General features: G+C 35.8%; 1 protein-coding gene across 1 annotated transcript in view; it reads left to right on the top strand.

Annotated features, from left to right (window-relative positions):
• Window positions 1-15,335: 15,335 nt before the first annotated feature.
• LOC116163101 (suppressor of lurcher protein 1) overlaps window positions 15,336-19,156 on the top strand; it is a 77,710-nt gene continuing 73,889 nt past the window's right edge. The window contains exon 1 of the mRNA XM_031476948.1: window positions 15,336-15,576. Within this exon, the coding sequence (XP_031332808.1) occupies window positions 15,495-15,576 (82 nt within the window). The 5' untranslated portion in view covers window positions 15,336-15,494. The remainder of the gene's footprint in view (window positions 15,577-19,156) is intronic.

Here is a 19,156-nt window from a genome sequence, read left to right as displayed (position 1 = left end):
TAAGATTCGAGAAGAACATAACTATATCATTCCATCATGTGTGTGTTCAACACTTATCATGTGGGGGACTTATTAAACCGAAAGAACACTGGTTAACCAAGATTATTAAATGCAACCGGTATTTTGAGGTATACTATGGAGAATCCTACAGACCAGGTAAATGCGCAGTATAAAATTTGTCAGTTAGAATTTCTAAAAAGGAAACAAAGTTACATTTTCCTTTAGTTAAACATTTTGTAAAATTTAGGACTATAATAAGAATGATGATCGCAATCTTAAACGAGAAAGTTGCAACACCTTCAAAAGAAAGTTTACTACTGAAAATGATGGTGGTAGAAAAAAAAGTATAGGAAATTCATTAAAGTAACGACATCATTTAGGGGTAGGTACTAAGGTTGGGAATTTCTCGTTTAACTGTTATAGCACAGACTAAGATAGTGTTTTAATCTGTGGTTATATTTTTTAAATTAGGTTATAGAAACAAAAATTGTAAAAGTAATGTACAATAGAGACAATTATAATTAAAATAATAAACAGTCATATTAATATTGCGAAGTAAAGTACTTGCACGCGTATATATACCTACACACTACCGGCACGGGATGACGGTGACGTCACAAACGTTGGAGGTCATGCGAATGAATATCGCCGATTCGGCCATCCTTAGTAGTTTATAATCCTTGGTCAAGGATAACATCTTCTTCATTCACGCATACGCCTACTAGTCCACTTGGTAAGTTGGAGTTAATACATTAGCGTTGTCGCGCGATGCTGCAGCTTTCTACTTTTATTTATTTACTAGCTGACCCGACGGACGTTGTCCTCTTTCCTAGCTATGCATACCTAATCAATTTGAACTGGAATAAATAATAACAAAAAATTATTTCGAGAAATTCGCTATGCCTAGAGCAGGTACCACCCCCCCTCCCCCTGCGCATGCGCGAGTCTGCCCTTTTATGTCAAAGAATATGTGTAGCAAATTTGGTTCCAATCGGTTCAACCGTTTAGCCGGAAAAGATATTTTGACACACTTACCCAAAAATCTCCCCATCTCTCCCCAAAATAATAAAAAATAAACGCACTCACTTCTACGTTGCTTTTGGCGATTCAGAGCTAGCAACGTGCCTTTGCTGCGGCAAATGCCGTAATTTGAAAACAATTGTTTTATTTCTGCATATGAGAGAATCTGGCCCATTTCCAGAAACCAAGGAATGTAGTGGCTCTGGTGGCGGTACCAATGGCGTCAATTTCGCTTGGCCACTGGCGCAACATAATTCCGGGGCTTCTGTAAACTGTAATTGATTGTTACGTTGTAATTAAATGCAGCTCGATAGGGATTAAAGGGTACATTTCTGCGTTGTTCATATCGATTTCGTTAACTTCGTTTCCCGTTTTCGTTAGTTTGACTTACTCGTATATACCGGGTGGTGCACGGTAAGTAGGAACATACGGATTTAACATGGGAAATTAGTTTTATGCAATATCCTGCCCTCCTGTACATTTTACAGAAAAAACTGTAGAGTTTAAAGTTGTTTAGAATTAAAAGGTGCATACAAAACTGTTTTTACATGTTCTATTAAGCTTTTGGTATACCCGCAAATTTAAAAATAAATGTCAACATTTCTGTTATTAGTAGCAATAGCCATGACTTTGGTTGTTTTATGAATTGCTATACTAATAACAGAAATGTTGACATTTATTTTTAAATTTGCGGGTATACCAAAAGCTTAATAGAACATGTAAAAACAGTTTTGTATGCACCTTTTAATTCTGAGCAACTTTAAACTCTACAGTTTTTTCTGTGAAATGTACAGGAGGGCAGAATATAGCATAAAACTAATTTCCCATGTTAAATCCCTATTCCTACTTACCGTGCACCACCCGGTATGTTTGACTTGTAGGATTACGAATTCTGCGACCTAAGTTGGTACCTACCATGTTGGTACGTCTAATTAGTAGCATCTTGAAAAAACTAACATTCAACTGAGAATAGAAATTAACACACTTATAACTATGTATACCACGTGTTTAGTCTATCAACAATTACCAAAAATGAATATTGGGTAGGTACCTATAGCAAACTTTTAATATAAAAGGCGTGAATGCGGTGAAATAACATCTCGCAAAAAACTCACTGAAATCTGGATAAACTTTCCGATCGAATTGACAGCACACAAATTAATTTTTTGACAGATATATGCCGATCGATGTAGCTGTTAAAACAATTGCTGCCGCACCGTCAAACGCGCGATGTTTAAATAGTCGTTAAGTTTTCTCCAACTTTCCAATTTTCTGCGCGATTTTCTTAGTTTTTCTTGCCGTAAGAACCTTCTACACAGTATTAGAAAACTTAAAAAAAAAAGATGAATGAAATCGGTAAAGTCGTTCTAAAGTTATTGCGTGACCAGAAAAAACATAGGTTCATTTTTATATATAGAGATTACTAGCTGCCCGACCCGGCTTCGCACGGGTGTTTATAATTTTCGTATTCGTAGCTACATGTTGGGATGGATGTGTATGATGTTGGTTACAGAAAAAATAATACCTTAAAATTTGGATTAAAACCCCTTTCCCGAATTATATTTGCACCAAAAAATGATGTCATTTGGAATACACATCAGTTATAACGTTGAATATTCTGCAAGAAATGCTTCAATAGAGGGTTTTGCCCTGAAAGAAGTAATGAATGAATTCAATGGTTCAGGTGGCGTTGTAAGCGGCCATTTGACCTTTCAACTGGCACAATATAATCCTGCTGGTTCTAGTCGAAACCTCAAAGCTGAAGGAATTCTGTGGAGTATGGAACTCGAACATCAACTTTTTGAAGACACTCAGGTTTACATTAGAACCTAGAACTGCCGTTTACTTGTTCCAAAAAATACTCATTGCCCCTTTTTGAGCACCGTTGGAAGAATCTTAATACAACGTTTTGTTTCGGAGAAATTATCACAAACTATACTTTTTTAAATGGCCCGTGGAAAAAAGTACACACTGCATTTAGTAGCACTTTTTGTTACGAATACAACTATGTACGTCACACAAATAAAAAATTGGAAATTGTTGGTTTCAACAGGATGGTGCACCCGGGCACAAAGTCTTAATCGTGCAAGCATACGTATCGAACATTTTCCAGGAATTTATCCGATAGATATGCTCGCAAGTTGTGCGCGGATGTTGTCTTGTAGAGCACGATAATAATGGTTTAATTGTGCATCTTTTTTCTAATTTGACCACCATCGTATCTTCTATGGTTTCGATCTCCATGATACACATCCTACTACTGTAGTTTATAGTAAATCTTAAATTACTTCTTAAAAATTTGGTAAATTTAATCCCTTTATGGCTTAATTGTATGTTGGGTCATCCTCAGAGGCACAGGTTGGAATGAATTTTGTAGTCACGGCAAACCTTGCCCTTTTTATAAATAGAATTTGCGGAGATGTTTTTAAAGCAGCTGCAGATGTAGGGTAGGTAGGTACGAATTTCTATTTTATATCTTGACGATTATTTTCCTAAATTAATTAGTAACTATTCTTTGCTTTCATTGCCCTGTTTCCTATTTGCTTGCCTTAGAGCATCGCATATTTCGATAACGCAAGCACAACAAAAAAAGAACTATCTAATTTGATGCGCATAAATAAATTTCGGCGATTCATTTTTGAAAAAAAAACTAAATGTTGACATTGAGGGATTTATGACAAATTGGCCAAGAACTTCAACCTGAGCTGCTTCATTAAGCAATCTTATTTGTTTTTTTTATTGATAACAGATTCCGTTTCTTCGAATTTAGCGAACAAATCTTGAACATAGGCATGGCTTAATTTTTATTTTTTTTCGTTAATTATTAATTTTTTGTTAAATTGTCTTAATGAATATTGACTATATTGGTACCACTGGAAAGCATTTTTCGGTAGCTTTCCATGTCACAAGTATGGGGTTGCCATTTAGGATTTTTGAAGAGGGGGGGCTGAGGGGTTAAAAGGGGTAGGGGGTTGTCACTCATATCGTCATTCTGGTTCCCTCTCGATACACTCGAAACGGTTTTGCGCGATTTTCAGTATGTTCTTTAGTTTGGAAAATATGGCCGACTGCAAGTTTTAAAATTCACACCCTGTATAAAATAATATATAGACTTTGGCAGTCATTCGTCCTGCAATCGGATGAACAGTTTAGTCGCAATCTGATGAAGGGTTTAGGCAAGCATAAGGGACATTCATACGTACAGACAGACATAATTTTTTTATTACATAGAAACCTTCCCGGACATAGATCCAACTATTCCCCAAAGTTTCATCGCAATCGGATGAACGGTTTAGGCAGGCATATGAGACATACAAACATACAAACCGTCACTTTTCTTCGGCGCTTTTCCCGCCAAAAACGCGCTATTTTTTCCTGAAAATGATACAAACATTCATTTTTATTTATATAGATTTTGTTTATCTACTCGCGACTGGCGTTTTAAACGTTATGTGCTCAAATTCTGCTTAATTAAAAAATCAAATTATACTAATTGTGCCATTCGTGTTTTTTCTAGGAATTATGTTGCGGGTATCTAAAATGCAATGACCAAAGCAAAGAATTACTTAAATTTATAGCAACGGGCATGCCACGGGAATGGCACCAGACTTGGATGGATTCTACATTATTACCATCCACCGCACGAAATTGTTAGAGGGCAGTGGACGTGCCAGTTTAAACAGTTAAATATGACAGTGTATAATAGCTTATAAATTATGTACGAAGGGGTTGTTAACCGAGGGAATTACGTAGCTTAGACATTTTAGTAGAAATATAAATGAATATATCGCATATATATATAACAAGGATAGGCTGTTTAGAACGTGAATATGTTCCTAATGAATTTTACGAGCAGCTAATGCATACGTAGTGAGCACCGACGGCGAAGTAAAGCGCAAGCCAGCAGAATGTTATATCAACTCGTCCAAATTAATCCCTTTATTATACAGTGTTACTAACACGGATTAAATTATTTAAAAGTAAAGCGAAACAAGTACAAACCATGAGATATGTTTCAAAACTTTTTTTCACCTCTCCCTTCGTGGAAATGTAGAAGAATTAAACCTGAATTTACCTCATCTTGATTTAGCATCCACTCTATTTTTCCACGAAGATATGCCAGTCAACACTATAATCATGTAAGCAGATCCGTGTTTCAGCAAACAAGAAACCAACAATGAAACTTATCTATAGTGTAAATTATGTACCTAGACTGCTTTATCCTACTAAGGAACTTTTCCCACGAAATCTGTGCAATAATGTTAATTCTTTCATAAGCGGCCGTTACGCTTTTCTTTACTCTTTTCACTCTCACCCTCATCTCATTTGTAGTTTGCAGTCGTATAGGTTTGCGTGATATTCTATCACAGCGACGAGAGCGTGTGAACAGTTGTAGCCCATTGTGGGTGAAATTTCAAAATGAGATGAGAAAACTGTCAAGTGATATCCTCAAGATGTCGTAATATATATAGCTTTATATCATGCGAGTCCATTTCACATTTTGTGAAAGCTTATTGTAGAATACAATATTTTTGATCGACATTTAGTTTATTTTAAAAGTGCGTAGTTTTATAGCAGCTCATTCTCTGCTATTTCGCATATCCCAAGTAGAACCTACCTATTGCTTTTTTTCGATTATTCTACGTTTCGCACGTTTGACATAGTTAAGTATTTCTGGTTTTTTTAGCGCATTTTTGCAAATTTATTTGTAAAAAGTAGCTTTTAATCTCACTTTGGCTGGCTGGCTGGCTGGCTGGCTGGCTGGCTGGCTGGCAGCAAATGTGGGCGCGTAGAAGAACTCTTGTAGAAAGGCAACGGGTGTACGTGTATCTACAGGGCCGTGAAATTTGTCAACCTTAGGGACATGGCTACATGATGTGGGGTTGGCGACATCTGGGCGTCATCCTCGAGCGTAGTATACTAACGTGAAGGTTTTTCAGTTTTTTCCTATCTTCTGCTACAGTTTTGGTCCGATTCTTTTGAAATTGGTGTCGTCGGAAAGATGTTGTAAACGCGCACAACTCCTGCGTGGCGGAATTTTGTTTTTTGTCATAGGGGCGAAATTAACGACCTTTTCCGAGGCGCGCGTCTTCGAGAAGTGGCCAACTTCGGGCGCCTTTTACCTTCCGTTGCGAACTCAAGCGGTTTAACGTTTCGTAAATCTCGAATCGCTGTCTCTCTTTCTCGTGTCGCCAATAGAAGTGAATTGCGAGTGAACGGGACGTCGGAAGTGGGTACCGTAAAAGAGAATGTGGTAGCCCGCGACACAATCTCACTGATGGTGGAGTCAAATCTTCAAACGCGAATTGCGAGTGAACGGGACGTCGGAAGGGGGTACCGTCAACGGGAATGTGGTAGCCCGCGACACGATCTCACTGATGGTGGAGTCAAATCTTCAATCGCGAATTGCGGGTGAACTGGACGTCGGAAGGGGGTACCGTCAAAGGAAATGTGGTAGCCCCCGACACGATCTTCCTGATGGTGGAGTCAAATCTTCAAACGCGAATTGCTGGTGAACGGGACGTCGGAAGGGGGTACCGTCAAAGGAAATGTGGTAGCCCCCGACACGATCTTCCTGATGGTGGAGTCAAATCTTCAAACGCGAATTGCGGGTGAACGGGAAGTCGGAAGTGGGTACCGTAAAAGGGAATGTGGTAGCCCGCGACACGATCTCACTGATGGTGGAGTCAAATCTTCAATCGCGAATTGCGGGTGAACGGGACGTCGGAAGTGGGTACCGTCAAAGGGAATGTGGTAGCCCCCGACACGATCTTACTGATGGTGGAGTCAAATCTTTAAAAGCGAATTGCGGGTGCACGAGGAAAGTGGGAAGCGGTTAGTGAATGTAGTAGCCTTCGACAAGATCTGTTATTGATGGTTGAGTCGAAAGTGGCTAATAGAATACTGATCTGCCACACAAAAATGCGCTGAAGTCCCTTCGATCTCAAACGAGGACTTTGATAATTTTTTCGTTTCCTTTGCAGCTTTTCACGTAATGCGAATATTGTAGCCTGTCGCGTTCAAGTTTAGTTCTATTTATCGCTAATAAATTCAATGTCAGTTTATTTGCAAAATGTTTTATGTATTATTATATTATTCTATTAACCGGATGGAGAGTGAGTTCTCGAATAAGTTGGATCGAATTTGAGGCCTTGGCTCTAATTGTGGAGGATATAATTCAATTAGGTGGATACGTGAGTACACGGTCATTTTTATTCACCTTTCACATTTACGTTTTTAGGACTTTCCTATTCGTTTTCATACGGAGTTTGAACCAATTTACTTCTAAATATCGTTGCCGTGTTACGAGCCAGACACATTTGTATCGGACCAAAACAAATACGCAGCACCATTTTCTGAATTAGAATGTATATTTGATAATATGTGGTTTTGCCAATTAATCAGCCACATCTAATATTTTTATCAACTACAATCATTATAAAATAAACAAAAAGGAGAAGTAAATGTCTATTTGTTTTGGTCTGGTCTCGTATTTTTATTTTCCAAATAACCGTTTTATTAATCGGAGGAAGATTAAATTTTCTGCGTTTGAAAGAAATTTGACCTATAATTTTTTATAGAGTTTTAGTTTTCAAGTTCGAGTTTCACATTCACGTTTAATTAAAAGTACGATTTTTTAATCATAGTTAAGGAATTTAAAGTGCATGGAGCTATGATAAGTTGCGGTGAAGTGAACATACTTTTTATAGACTACCGATCTAACGACTGCAAAGTATCTTATGCCCTTTTGTGTTATCATCCCTGAGCTAACTACCCGTTTATGCGGTGGGTTGAGAAAACGCAGTGTCATTGTAAGGATTCTTCGGAAGGAAAATGTCGAATTTAAAACAGATGGGACTGTGATTAGCTGCTTACGTAATGTCGTCAATATTTTAATCCAAAATTTTAAATTAAATAGGATTTCTCAATTTACCTATTTAACAACCCCGTATTAAGGCGAATTGGAATGCGCATGTTAGATTATCCGTTCGTTTCTTTTGGCTTGCAAGCATGAAACACTTTCGGTGGTCGGCACGTTGAGCACAGTTGTATTAATAAATTCAATATCTGTTTAATTCCAGTCTTATTACTTTCTGGAGATTAACCGCATATTTTGTATTTTTTGAAGTGGTTTGGGTTGAGACTGTACACTTTTTCTCTATTTTGGAGGATATACATTTGGATTTGTTGAATACGTAAGTTTTCATAACCATCTGTTACTTTGTGCGTTCTTTTTAGAATTTCTATTTGGAGTTTGAACCAACTTACTTGTGAACCGGTACCGTGTTATTTTCATAATCTTCAACATCATTTGGAGAAAATATACCAAAATTTGTTACTTAAATTAATAATCTTGAGTAATTTTATGATGCCACTGGTAGGTAATTTACATGGCAGCCGATAATTCCAAAGCGTTAAGGCGTCAGGACTGTATATATCCTCATCGTTCGCCAATCCGTCTAGAGCTAGACTAGTTCGTATTGATAAGCGGTATTCATATGAATTTCTTTGCGTTGTTTGGGGAACGGCAGCGTAGCTTACTTTTTGTGCGCAATGGTTTAACTTTAAATGAAGACAAAGTTCGAATTACCAGTATGCTCTAAGAAATAAAATCTAGAGTAAAGGAAAACACTCATTCCGTCACATAAGTTTTTATTGGGTATTTTTGTATTGGCTCTATTAACTTTAGACATTTTGAATGTAACTTTACTACAATGGCAAATACTGCAATACCTATCAGTGAACTGGGGGTAAATACAAGACGTCATAAGTTTAAAAGTCTATTCTATAAGTATACTGTACCTAGTATTTAATATTGCATATCGCACATACTAATAATGCAATGCAAAGTTGAAACCTAGTCTTATTCAAAGCGTAAATAGAATTGATATCTTCATTTCAACTTCTTATTTCAGAAACCCGTCCTCATAAAATGTAGAAGGGAAACGCCGTAGATCAGTTGATAGCGTAAGTAAGTACCGGGCACACGAATATGATACTATGTAAGTGTAAGTAGGTAGTTTAATCTGATTTCAATAATTTCCACCACTATTTACCTACTGATCAACTTAAAGCATTTATTTACAGTATCATTTTGAAAGATATATGTAGAACGTAGACGCCTTAAGGTGGGCACGTTATCAAACTTTCCTTCTCCATTACGTATAAGCTGCATTTCCTTATCTACCAGAAGGAATAGCAGTAATTTGAAACATTTAGCTCCCTTTTTCGCTTTTGAGAAATAAATGTGATATATTTGAGTACTTTAAAAATCAATCCCATGCAAGCACGTTTATAAAGTTCTTGGTTTTTCTTTACAGACAATAAAACGTCGACAGATACGAGCTAACTTAATTTTTTATGGTACTCGTTGGGGGCAATTAAATAGGTACGTGGACTTATCTTATAGCAAAGAGTAACTAATAATATTCTTTGCTTATAGTGAAATAGTTACATTTTTAGCTGGTCTGGAGATAGTATATTTCATATTGTGGCTTAGTTTAGCTTTCTGTTAAACTTGTTCGTTGTCCTTTTTCTACATTACATTTTTAGTGGGATATTGATTGAAATGTTCTGCCAAAATTCACAGCACTTGAAGTATTTAATTTATTGTATTCAGTGTGCCAGTTTTAAGGCAATAAAGTCGCACCAGAAAATATTCCAGATAATAATTTGCGCTAAATTAAAATAATTATGTAGGTACCTTCTGTTATCCATATTAAGAAACGTTAAAATTTGGTGGCAGTTTGAGCGGTCAACGTCGTTCGATGGATCAATTTAACTCTGTTTATTTCAAAAGGAAATAACAACAGATGTACACACTCCCGCGTGGGATTTGGGTTTCATGTGTGTGGTGTTTGAAAAATGGGACTAGCTCGGGGACTAGTTTTCACCTTGTTGCTCTGTATAATTCAGACAACATTACACGTTGAAATGTCACGCAGAATGTTAGGGATAATACTTATCAAAATAAATGACCCCACTATTCGTCCCTAAAAATTACTTCAAAAGCGGCAAAATAACTAGATTTTAAAACATAATATCATTGCTTTTATTCACATACATATTTTTATTTTTCAAATATGTACCTACTCACTCGTCTTGCCCAGATTAAAAAGAGCCTCAAAATTTACCGGGTTCACAAACACACGTGAAAAAAAATTTAAAACTTAATGGCCCGAAAAGAAATTGTACTTTGTGGGTTGTGGATTAAGCGATAATAATAAGCGAGTTTTTCCAAAGATCAAAGGTAAAAGGTGTACAGCCAATTGCCAGCAGCTAAAAGGGAAATCTTCTGTCAAAGTTACGGGACCAACCGGGAATTAGTTACCGTGATTAAGAACTTACCCCATAAAAGGACTATCGTGTTGCATAGTGGAAATAAATAATAACCACTCTCGTGATCAGACCTTTTTTAATTATACGTGGCATTACACAATACACAATATGCTGACCAAGGATTTACTGTGAATGGCTTTCTCTGGGGGTAGAAAAAGAGGGATTGCTCATGTTACTAGGAAATTGTGACTAGATATCAAATTAGTAAAAAAAACTCTTTTCAAAATCATTAAAAAATTTGCTGTGGTGAGCACAATGAATTATATTCTATACTTCATTGTTGGCCAATAAAAAAGAAGTGTTGTTAAGAAACAACAAATGAGTACAATAGAGAGAACGTTATGTTATACGTTTTTCCAACCGCACACGAAGTATAGCTATGTACACATCACTTGCCTATAACGATTTTTTTAAATTCCTCCATGCGGTTTCCTTTTTTGAAATAGTTAAAAAGGCCTTGAGGTATTTAATTCAGTTACACACTGCGCATGTGTAAAAGTTTAACTTCCGTGATGTAGGACATGCCATGTTTCGCGTACTTATGTTAGGGTACGAATTTATGTGCCTTGTTGTATGTAACTAATATTTTCCTATCGTGAGAGGACAAACTCAGACGCTAGAATCCAAACGTACCTATTCTAAATGTAAGGCACAGTACTGGGCTTGGCCGCTTGGGCCCTCAAACATTTAACTTTAGTAGCGTAGCATTCGCAAACGAGGACCGCCATACCGATGGGTGGCAACCCATTTTTAGCGCATTTTTGAAAAAAATACGCTATTATATTCGTCATTGCTGGCAGGCCGGCTGTCCGCGTTAGATCTCCACAACTACAATAGCTAGAGACTTCAAATTTTCACTAAAAGCTTTCTGCTATAGTGTAGATGTGCAGGCACTAGTCTATTTTGAGTTAGATTACTTGTGAGATCGATAATTGATGAACATAAATTCGATATGGGTTTCGGAGGTGCTATAATTTTACCGTTAGATAGCGCTACCAGTATAAAAACTTATTATTTACTTTGTGATTTGTTTTACAAAATGAAGACGTACCGTCAATTGAAATTAAATAAAATTAATTATTTAACGCAGCTCGTGAGATCGATAATTTTAAACTTCGCTAATAAAATACTGACCTGCATTACCAAAAATGCGCTTTAATCATGCATATGCTGATTTACAACTTGTTTAATATTAAGAAAACAAACCATGCCACGATCTTCAGCAATTCCATTTTTAATACATCATTTGGAAACTCAACATTTTTGTGATGTAACCATGCCTGCAGTCGTGCTTTAGTTTTTTACCTATTTTTCCAGTAAGTTACCGTGATAACTAGCATTGTCCATAATAATCAGCGATGGTTCTTCTAAATTTGCTAGCAAATGGTTCCCGAACCACTTAAGAAAATTGTCCTTGGTAATTTCCTCATGGTAATCTGGATCATTTGTTTTTAAAGTAAAAATTAAAGATGCTCCATTAATAAAACCATTCATGTTTACGGCATGTAAATTGTAAAAGCGCATAGGTACTTAAATAGTTATAAGACGCAGAAAGAGGTCATGCAGGAGCCACTTGAACAGGTCGATAGGTGGTGCAGCCATTGCCTCTCCGTTAACCCGGAAAAGACCGAGGTTGTTCCATTTAAGAATAGAAGGAGAGCGGACTTTGATGGCCTCACTCTTCCAGGACGTCAACTGGATCTCACCTTCCACTGGTTCTATGGTGGCGGTAACGGAAAGTAGAAAGGGCATGGGTATATATTATGTTGGTCGACCGACAGTTGACATCAGCTTCTCCCTTGTGACCAAGAAGTAAAATTTCTAAGTTGAAAAAGAGTCAAGGTTTTGACAACATTCCCCAAATAAACATTACTCACAATAATTTTAAGTTTTTATTTTGTCGATTATAACAACAGTGAGCTAGCTTCCTTTATCTCCCCACGTTTTTCAATGGGGCATTTGGGCACTATGGCATTGGACCGCAAGACATTAGGGCGCAGACATTAGGACGCGGACATTGGACCGCAAGACAGTAGACTGCAAAGGGTCTAGACCGCAGACATTTGGCCGTGGACATTGTGGTTTATAAATTATCCGCTGGACATTATTCGTGTTCTGTTACTTCTGCAACATCAAATTAAATAAAGCCCGATAAAAAATAAGCTGGCATTACAAAATTCGAAAGTGGGTTGAACCAATGAAAATTAATAAAATACCATAACTGTTGCACCATTGAGTGGGCGGATTACGGCCGGATGCGTTGGCGTTTTGGCAGTCGGCTAAAAAAGAGGATAGTGCATTTGAAGATCAGCCGTTAGCTGGTAATGGGTGCGGTCCATAAAAATAGAGTATTGTTAGTCGAACAATGAAGACGGTCTAAATAAATGAATGGCAACCTATTGGTCAATTTAGCGAGTTGTGGAAAATCCGCGTTTGTCAGTCAAGTGGTAAAAAGTGCAGCGCAGAGGAGTTGTTTAACATGATCGTGGGAAATCAAAAAAGTGTCACCATCGAATTGGTTTAACAAATCGGATAAGTTGTTCCGTTCATTATTCGGTTGGTCAAGTGTATGAGTTTCGAAATCGCCAGATTATTAATGAATGCTAGTTGATCAGAATCGAGTGTTATCGAGCAAATTCCTTGGGAAACTTTAACTCGTATCTGTGCAGCTTGAGAAAGTAAAAAGGAGGTGCAATTAATTAATTCATTCGGTGCACGGAATTACAACCAAGAAAATTGTCTGTAAAATACAATTAACTGTTAGTTCAGCTAATATAAAGGACAATTTAGCGCAACCGCTTACCTAAGATAGGGCTGGGCGATTACGGGTTTGAATAATCGATAATCGATTATGAAAAATAATCGATTACACTGATTAATCGATTAATCAAATAATCGATTAATCAAATAATCGATTAATCAAATAATCGATTAATCAAATAATCGATTAATCAAATAATCGTTTAATCAAATAATCGATTAATCAAATAATCGATTAATCAAATCATCGATTAATCACCTAATCGTTTAATCAAAAGTCGATTGTCACATACAAGGAGTGATAAATATCTGTTTGTATGCATTAATACGTTAAATATTTAATAATAAAAATAAAAAATAATTCCATTATTCTTTTCATCAAATCGTTCATTACTAGGCAGATCGATTAATCAATAATCAACAAAGTGTCCCTGGTTCGAATCCGGGTTCGGGCATGGATATTTGCAAATGCATAGTGGGTTGGTTGGTAGAACAGCCTTGGGTGAAACCCTGTCCATTTGAAAATGAAGGTCAAAAATAAAAATAAATAAATAAAAATAAATGATTAGGCAGCTTACTCTCCGATGAGGTGTGCTTATTAGTTTTGATGATACAATCTTTAATTCATTTTAGCTGCTTAAAGTGACGTTTTAACATCCGCTATAAAATAAAATAATACTTGTGAGCTGTGAGTGCTCCTTTTTGCGCAAACTGATGATCCAGCTAATAATAATCAATTAAAATTTACTTAATAATTGATTAATCAAACAATCGATTAATCAAATAACCGATTAATCAAATAATCGATTAATCAAATAATCGATTAATCAAATAATCGATTAATCAAATAATCGATTAATCGATTAATTTAATAGAATAATCAAACCCGATTATCGATTATCGTTTGATTATAATCGATTAATCGATTTTTTTGCCCAACGCTAACCTAAGAGATTTCTTCAAATGTAAATGTAACCATAATAAAATCAAGTTAATGTGAGCGCGTAAGGAAACGCAATTTTGGTCCAAGTTTCATTCACCAACAAACAAACCAACATTGGGAGCAGGCCTGGATTGTCCATTAAATCTTCCATTTCCACTCAGAGAATTTCCGTCGGGAGATTTTCCATACTGGTAGATTTAAGTATGCAGTTCTTTAGAAACCAACTGTTATCCACCTTAAATTAACGAGTAGAAATTACCAGTAAGAGTTCCAAAGCGTCCATGTTCAAGAAGAATTGTATTTAAAGGTTAGTTGTATTTAATTAGTTAGTCAAGTTTATGGTTTCCTTGGAAATCCATGGTCAAAGACAAATATTAATCTCAAAATTTTAAATGAGGGATCTTTAAGGATTCAGATAAGTGTAAAATTTTGTATTTTCAATGTATTTAGCTATAGAAAAAAAAACACTGTATTTGGAGTCAAGCACTAGTCCATTTTTTTTTCTCGGAATCAAAAAGGGATTCCATAAACTTATTATTGAATGAAACCAAGTGCAATGGTTTATATATTATACATACATACTTTCATTCACGAACCTCATCATTCAACACAAACAGTTCTCAATTTAAAAGCAAAGCTGTGGAAAGACAACAAATATTTGCTTGATACTATTACTATAGTTCTAAGCACCGTTTGATGCTCGGTTTGATGGTGATGGCAGCAATAATTGGGACTCTTACTTCAGTAGATTCGACGTAACATTAATTGGACTTTTAGGGTGAAAATGCGCATTGTAGTGACTTACCATTAGGAGGATAAAATGTATACCACTAAACTGACTGGCTGTTTAATCTTTGTTAGATAAATAAGTAGAGCACTGGCACTTCTTTATGTAGATAACATTTCGTTTATGATCTGACCTGTATGCGAACCGCCAGAACTTTTATTTTGAGAATTGAAACACTGAAATGTATTTTCTTAAGTTAATTACCTACATACTTCTTGTTGTACATACAACCTTAATTTCAATTAGGTACTCTTTATATCCCCCAGGCCATATTTAGAGCGAGTTTCTCACAAGATTGCCCCAATAAACTACATTACAGCACAAGTAGTTACTTTCTTTTAAATAAGGTATAAAAACGAGCCAATTAGAATTTTACATTTTCATTAACTAAATGAAGTTGGCCTAAAGTTCGTCGGTTTCGAATTCTGCGCGCATGCTTTCGATGCATTCGCAAATTCCAAAAGCTTTTCAAACGTTGGCGTCGGACCTACGTTATCAAACGTATCGTGCTCCCTTTACTTATTTTTACTGAAAGAATACGTGTAGATAAAAGATTATTTTACGTTTTTTATATGTTAGAACCTAAACATCAAGTTATCCGCCTTTTAAAAAGAACAGATAAACTTAGTTCTTTAATTTAAAAGTATGTGCAGAAACTTTGTGATTCTTCTGTTCTTTCATATTTGTGGTTGTAAAGAACTGTTTGATTTTAGAGATAAAAATAGAGGTATGTGACTACTTCATTTTCAAATATTGAAATCTAATTTATTATCGTCATACGGTACCATATCTTCAAGTTCGCTGAGCGACAAGTTAAAAATGTTTTAATTTAATTTTCTGTCTTTGTGTAGTCAATTTAAATTTCCATTAAAATTGCTCTAAGTGTGTCCTTTGAGCAATATCGAAATGAAAGCGGAGTAGTTAATTGCATTTTGTTTGACAAACTTGGAAAAAGTCTCCACTTTTAATACTTCATGTGTAGGTACCTACTTTCTAATGCAGCTTAATTTATAAACCAAATGGAAATTATTTTATATGACATGAAGTTTCTGAAAGCGTATGCGTTTATAATTGAAATCGGTGCAAAATGAACAATTTCCCTTAACCCATGTATAATCAGTTTTGATTTCATTTTCAATTCCGCCTGAAATTATCTATTGTTATATTATGAAATACCTACATTGATTGTTTTTCCGTTATAAGCGTTTCAACGGTTTTTTGAGATAAAAAGGTATGAAGGAATGTTCGTTGTACAACTTCTATGTTTGAAGTGAAGAAATTCTTCCCCAATAAAATGTATTATAATTAAAATCGTTTAGGAAGTTCTTTCAAAACTTTTCGGCAGTTTATTAAAATGATTATTTCCTTCATGGTAGTAAAAGCCTTAGTGATTGTTTACAATGAACTTATACATACCTAATAAACCGTAACTCGTGCATATTCGTATCGTTTCAGTGAACTTACTTTTATCTTTTATCTATCTTTTATTAGATATTACTACTTTTACGTAGAATTAATAATCGCCAATTGCGAACGCGAAAGGAAGCGTCGCGTCGTTGGTGGGTTAATCTTATTAAAGAAGATTATTGTTAGAATTAAAAGCTTGGAAGCCGATTTCTCTCATTACAGACCCCTTCAGAACCAAACGTCACATTAGGTTCAAAGGGCAGCATCTTGATTAGTGTCAAGTTTTTGAACGGAGGCCCGCGCCCTGACAGGACTTGTTGTGGATAAAGGCATTATTTGAATATGCGAACACTACAACTACTTTTATTTGAGGTGTCTACATGCAAAATTTCATTTAAATATCTTAACAAATCTTTAAAAAAACGGATTGCGCATGCGTAAAAAAAAATTTTTTGATTTGGGATTTGCCTACATTTCGAATTCACTAACTCCGATCTACATTTTTGATAAAGAATCCACCTGCAAATTTTCATTGTAATCGGTTCATCCGTTCTCTTTTAAATCGATGGACATGAAGCCATAGAATGAAACCTGATTTATATGAAACGTTGATGTCCCCTTATTAGACTAATTAAAAACTCCACATCTTCGTTTTCAATTTTTTAAATACCTTGTAAATACCTTAAAAAAGGTAGTATAGTATGAAAACCACAGACCATCAATATAAACAAAAACACATATTTTTTTTCAATTGCGCTAACCTACCAGCGCAACCAAAATTAATTATTTATTTTTACTAGCAACTTACTTATTATCACTTACGTAAACGTACGTAAAAATTACATTCATTATAAACACCTCCGTATGTTTCTCTACAGTTCAACTTGGCTAAATTCTTAAGTTTTATGTATTTTTTACGTATGCGTTCATTGTAAACAAGCACTTAGAATTGTTATAGTTACTGTCCATATTTCAACAATTAATTTGCAGACGTCAACATTTAACCGCGTTTAAAAATGTGTCAAAATTTTATCGCTTCTGATTTTACTGGGTATTTACGATAATTCAACCTGGTAGAAATCACCATAGAAACTGTCGCAATAATTAATTACTATAGCAAAATCTACCGACTCGGTTAAACCGGTGGCATCCCTATCGTAAATCCCCAATAATATCAAAGGTACATAAAACGACCACAAATTTGCTGTTGTTTAGATACGAAACTGCCACTCCGAACAAATATACCTAATGTGCCAATTTCGAATGCACTTATGTCTTGCGCAATGTCCAGGTTTGGTGGAAATTCTTTCGCAAATCTTGAAACCGCTGGTGAATTCAGGAAATAATCATGCCGAATATCCCGCGTGCTTAAAAATAGCCTGATTAAATTTTGTCGTTTTTCGTCAAATTATTTCGCTCAGAAGAAATACTTCTCGTCAATTTTCCACCCAAAATTTTATTACGTGGCAAATTGACTCGACGTACTTCTAAGCAAAAAATTTGACGGAACACAACACTATTTTAAATGTAAATGTTATGCTTGTAGTGTTTGTGAGCCTACTGTAATCTTATTTTACTTGACGTATCCCATGTTTTCTGTATAAGCCAGATGGACAAATAAATATTATTATTATTATTATTATTATTATTAATCGGCTATATTTCTGCACTTTACTGTTGAAAAAAATCCCTTTCGGCTATACCGATCAGGTGCAGGTCAAGGATGCTATATAGGTAATATAGGATTGCTCGATCACGGAATTTTTTCGCCGCGTGTAGTGACGTCACTTGCGGACCCAGACCCAGGCATGATTTGATTAGTGTTACGTCGATTTGTGCACACTTTAAATTGTATTTCATATTATGTTAAGAGCTCCTTCTCACGAGGAGTTTTTGAAGAGTCGCACAATGGAATTTTTTCCATTCCTCCTGACGAGAAATTAGATTTATTTCTCAAATGAGTAAGAACTGAAATTTATTACAAGTGTCTTCTGTACATTTTTCCGGGCCAAATTACAAAACAACAAGAGCGCAGATTACGAGATTTTGATTATAAACGTTTTAACACAAAAGCTTCAGATTCAATTTCTGTTATACTTTTGAAGTTTACAAACACAGTGCTACAATGGAATTATTTTGTTAACACATAATATTATGTATTTAGCCTATACGACTTCGCCTTCCTTCAAAGGTCGAACTCTAACCCACACATACATTAGTATGTCAGTAATAACTAATAACAATCTTAAACATAACAAACTTAGTTTTATACAAAATATCACATCACTACACAAATAAATCAACTCCCCCAGTTGGCGTAGCTAGGGGGGTGCGGTAGGTGCGGTCCGCACCGGGCCCCTGAAATGAAGGGGCCCTATAATTCATCCGTGTAACCGCGCGGCCGGGATAACAAAAATTATGCAACATTTTTGAAAATCTGTGGTTGATCGATAGTTTGCAGAAATACTGTAACGGAAACGCTCCAGACGTGACGTCGCCTTTGGCGCTCTGGAATTTTCTACGCGCGCGATAGCGGGATTTGTATAGGAATATTCGAGACTTATCTGGTAATGACGCGAGTGTTCTCGACTTACATTGCTTGCGTGTATAAATGGTTGCGGACCGAACATCGCAGTCAGTTTTACTACTGAACGAGATCGAGTACGGACGAAACATTGAGCGCGAAAATCTGATATAAATTGCGAAGTGTGTAATATAAATAGTATAAATTGTACAGTTTTTATAGTGTTTTAGTTTTGTTTAATAAATATTGATATAAATCGAACCCGAATTTGTAAATCACGTTACAATACGAATAAAATAAAGGTAAGTAAATTTGTAAGTTCTGACCATTTTTAAGCTAATCAAAAATGAGCTAAAACAAGCCGGCCTTCGTAATT

The sequence above is a fragment of the Photinus pyralis genome, unplaced genomic scaffold, assembly GCF_008802855.1.
Source record: "Photinus pyralis isolate 1611_PpyrPB1 unplaced genomic scaffold, Ppyr1.3 Ppyr1.4_LG2, whole genome shotgun sequence".
NCBI lineage: Eukaryota > Metazoa > Arthropoda > Insecta > Coleoptera > Lampyridae > Photinus > Photinus pyralis.
This window is presented reverse-complemented; position numbering and strand designations above follow the sequence as displayed.